This window comes from Camelina sativa, chromosome 3 (assembly GCF_000633955.1).
Source record: "Camelina sativa cultivar DH55 chromosome 3, Cs, whole genome shotgun sequence".
Classification (NCBI taxonomy): Eukaryota; Viridiplantae; Streptophyta; class Magnoliopsida; order Brassicales; family Brassicaceae; genus Camelina; species Camelina sativa.
In genome coordinates this window covers 4,939,192-4,943,744 of record NC_025687.1, presented here as the reverse complement: position 1 = coordinate 4,943,744, position 4,553 = coordinate 4,939,192, and the positions used below count along the sequence as shown (strand labels likewise).

Genomic DNA, 4,553 nt, shown 5'->3' with positions numbered 1-4,553 from the left:
AAAAAAAAAAAAAAAAAAGAAGGAACATAAAAACCCCACCACCAAACCAAATGCAGATAAACCCTAATGCTACAGTGGTATAACTTCCCCAAGTTCCCTTTCTAAAGTTTGTTTCTTTTTGTATTCAGGTTTAAGTTTCCAATAATGTATATGTCACTAAAGAAGACTATAAAAGGATACGCAAGTTATAACCACGATTCGCCATGTTCTACTCGATTTCAGTAGATTCATACGACGATTGCATAGGAAGAAGAAGAAGAAGAAGCTGAGACTAAAATCTCCTCGGAAAAAATTCAAATGTGACTAGACGACAAGACAGAGTTGAAGGTTTCTCGGAGATTGAAAAAAAAAAATAGAAACTTGAGTCAAGGAGAGATTGCTTCTTCTGAGATTACAAATTAAAAGAGGAAGCAAACGAGAAAGAAGAGACTTTTTTGAAAGAGTGGCACGAGAGCAAAGCTAGCAAGACGAGGAGATTAAAAAAAAAGGTAAAGGGAAGAACTTTTCTTTGAACCTTTTACAGATTCTGTCATTTTCAATTTTCAGTTTTTGTTTTTGTTTTTGTTTTTTTTTTTCTTTTTTGTCATCTGGATTTTATTGATAAAGAGTAAGGATATAAGTTGAAATTACAATATTCCGCGGACTACCAAATGTACCCAGAATCATTAGCCCAAACGAGGGAAGCAAAGTCCCAAAAACAGGGACTCTGATTAAAACAAACTCATAAGCAAACATCTAAAGATGAGCAAAAATTTTGGAGAGAATGAAACTTAAACACTATAATTGAACAAAGGCACGAGAGACTCCCGCAAAACTTCTCTATAGAACATTTAACGCCGGAAGCACCAATAAAGCCGGAAAGACCTCAATCGAAGCCAAACCAAAAGCAGACCAGCAGAGACGCAAGCAAGATACCAACGCGACCAAAGACACGAATATAACTACCCAAACACCTCAACAACCAAACTATGAGAGCAAGAAACCCTAGGGACAAAGAAAAACCTTGAAATCGACTGGAGATAAGCCACGCAAGATCAACTGTTCTTACATGCGGACCTTCGTCGATCCAGTTTCAGCCACCTACAAACATAAAACCGATGACATCCTTACAAGAGAAGAACTAAAGAACGAAACCACTGCTTCGACTAAAACCTAACTCCAAAATTTCAATTTTTGTTTAAGAAAAACATTTTTGGTTGTTGTGTTTTATTTTCATCTTATTTATTATTTACGTCATTAATTATACAAATCGTTGAAAATTTCAGAGTATGGATTGACGAAAGTACCCTTCGTTCGTCATACTAATCTTATTTATTTGCGTCGTTAATTACACAAATCGTCGACAACTTCAAAGACATACCGTATGAGAATTTCAGTCAATCACAATTAGATTGCAATGAATATAATACTCGTCAACTAATTCCATTTTCATATAACCCAACTACAACGATTTTAGTTAAGATTTGAATGTCATACCAGCTCTTACATTGAAACAATCAATACACGGATGCAATCTACAACTAGATCATAGTAAATGAAAAAAAAACTACCAGTGCTCTACCAGTATGATTTGTATATATAGTACTTAATTTTTTTTTTTTTTCAGGCAGACATATACACTGAACGTTTCAATTAGTTAACCAAGTTTGGTTGTGGCTAGTTAATTGATCACAAACTCGGAATATGTTGAATTAATCATTGTTATGAAAGTTGCTAGAATGTTTTGAATGGTTTGTGTGTTACTGGTTTTGTTCTACGTACGGCATGTGTTTGGGTTTAAACGTTAAGTTTCTTGTCGATTATGTTAATATAACCAAAGTAATGTTTTCAAATTATAAATGCAAATCTTAAATGGAAACAAGCAAACGCTAATAAAAATAATAATAAAAAATCAAGGTAAAATGAATCGTGGTTCCTAGCTAAAGTAATATTGGTGGAGATCAAAGTCGAGCTCCTGGTTGGTATGATCTGTAGCATTTGCTTATATTGTATTAAAGTGAATTGGTTAGTTAAAAATTATCAGGTTCGTTGTTATTATTTGTTTCTTTTTCGGACGTTATCACAACATGATCTAGAAGTGCTTCCCATGTTTTGGTGTTTTAAGCGTTCTTGTACAACTATGGTCAATCTCAATCAACAACTTTATTTGGTGGCATAAAAAAACAAGAAAAGATGATTTACACTTCTTTCTTTAAGAAATGTTTGGTACTTATGATTGGCATAAAAACTGAAAATTAATTCAAACCAAACTTTTGATTTCTGAATGTTATTTGGAAATTATCCCATGGATGCAAACTTTAAGGATTTTAAAAGTGCAACTTATTATCGAGTAAGAAAGCTCTATTTCGGAAAGTGTTACATTAGCGGATTCAAACTCTATTTCAAAACTTTATATTTAATATATCTCAGGTTTTTTTAAAAAATCACATTCATTTTCGTTAAAAGTTTACATTTACTTTAAAAGAAAGAACTAGAATTCTATTAAGTTTTTTGTATATATAGAACGTGATGATGATAATATTAGTCTTAAATATTTTCTATCATGTTTACTGTTTTATTTGATATTCCAAATCTCCAACTGTACTGTTTTATTGGTTGAATTTTGAAAGATGAATGAAGCTCAAGGGTTGAAATGTAGCATTTCCAACAAAAGTATTAACATAAAAGAAGCAGAATGTTTGGAAAAAAAAAAAAGAAGCATAAGGAAAATATGGGGGTCTTCAATAATTGAATATCAAAAAAAAAAAAAAACTATATTAGTCAAATATATTCCCGCCATTATTAATAGACTATGATCGGAGTCTCGGAGAAACGAACACGCACAAAATGAAAAATACGACGCAAGCCCAATCCGGAGCTAAAACTTTGATGCAAAAGCTTTAGACATCAAAAGATAATTAACAATTTATGAGGCATCAATTTTTTAAAATTCGTGGTGGTATTATGTTACAAAATTACAATATGTTGTAAACAAAATTCTTAGTGTTTTGTTAGTGGGCCAAAATATCTTCTTTTTTTGTGTGTGTTTTAGGCATAATATACACTTGGGCTATAGCCAGCGCTGATACGACGATAACCGAGGTATGGGCATAAAGAAAATAAAACTCCTTGCTTTGAATAGCTATCCCTAGTTACATACTTACATTACATGCATTTGCACGTCATTTTTAGTTTTCACCTTGAATAAAATTTGAACTCATTATTAGCCAATAGCCATAAACGAGAATCGAAACTAACCAACTTCTCTCTCCGAGTAAATGTGATCCTAACTCCTAAGCGTAAATCAAAGTTAACATCTCGTTGGCGTTGTAGACTATGCTGTGATGTGATAGCAATCTTGGGTAAAAATCAAAATATGGGTCAATGTGGGAGTAAAAAATCAAATTATGTGTGATGTAAGGTGTAAATATCCAAGGTGGTAGGTTTGTTTTAGATATGCGAAATCAAACTTTGAATACAAGGAACTTTTCTCTTAGACCAAGGATGTTGGAAAAATGAAGCTAGAGACTTTGTTAGGGGATCATATTTGACCAGACCGCGAGAATAGCGATGTGAGAGCAGGATCTTCTTGTCCTTGCATACTGCCACCGGTGTAGATTGATCATCCAAATCCTTGCTACTCCAGTCATATTCACCACGAAACTGAGTCCGCGAAGAAGAACAAGAAAGCAAATCTATTATATAAATCTTCTCCCATGACTCTTCTGATGATTTCATCCTCCAAATATCTTGGACCAACGTATTCAATTCTCTTTTTGACATGCACAAATCATTATCCAAAGTGCACATGTCAATATACCTCGGATCTGAATCAGCAATAGCCGGGTTAATCTTAGGCAGAAACCGGAATGAATCAGTACGAATATCCAAGCAGAATAACCTAAAACCAAGGTCTTTGTCTGGACGAGGTATTACTTTTAGTTTTAGGTGATCTTCGTCAGCGATCACCATAACTCTAGGATGATCCACGCGTGATCGTTCGGCTATCTCCAAGTGTCTCTCTGCAAAAGAGCGAGACCCGATGGTCGATCTCCATTGTTTCGAGAGAGACTTAAGTCGGAATAGTGCTTTCACCGGAAACCGCAAGAAGATTTCCTCAACAACGTCGATTGGCAAAGATGATGGAGCAGTCACTGGCTTCTCGTTTCTTCTTCTTCTTCTTCTTTTAATTGTTCTTCTCTTTCTCTTTCGTCGTGTTGAGGATGCAATCACCACTCGCTTCTCTGCCTCCTCCATCAGAATTGCTNATCCTAACTCCTAAGCGTAAATCAAAGTTAACATCTCGTTGGCGTTGTAGACTATGCTGTGATGTGATAGCAATCTTGGGTAAAAATCAAAATATGGGTCAATGTGGGAGTAAAAAATCAAATTATGTGTGATGTAAGGTGTAAATATCCAAGGTGGTAGGTTTGTTTTAGATATGCGAAATCAAACTTTGAATACAAGGAACTTTTCTCTTAGACCAAGGATGTTGGAAAAATGAAGCTAGAGACTTTGTTAGGGGATCATATTTGACCAGACCGCGAGAATAGCGATGTGAGAGCAGGATCTTC

General features: G+C 34.6%; 1 protein-coding gene across 3 annotated transcripts in view; it reads right to left on the bottom strand.

Moving 5' to 3' along the window:
* The window catches only part of LOC104769809 (katanin p80 WD40 repeat-containing subunit B1 homolog), a 6,654-nt gene extending 6,174 nt beyond the window's left edge, over positions 1-480 (bottom strand). For all 3 annotated transcript variants that reach the window (XM_010494139.2, XM_010494131.2, XM_010494148.2), the window contains exon 1: positions 181-480. In XM_010494139.2, coding sequence (XP_010492441.1) covers positions 181-205 — 25 coding nt within the window. In that variant the 5' untranslated portion in view covers positions 206-480. The remainder of the gene's footprint in view (positions 1-180) is intronic.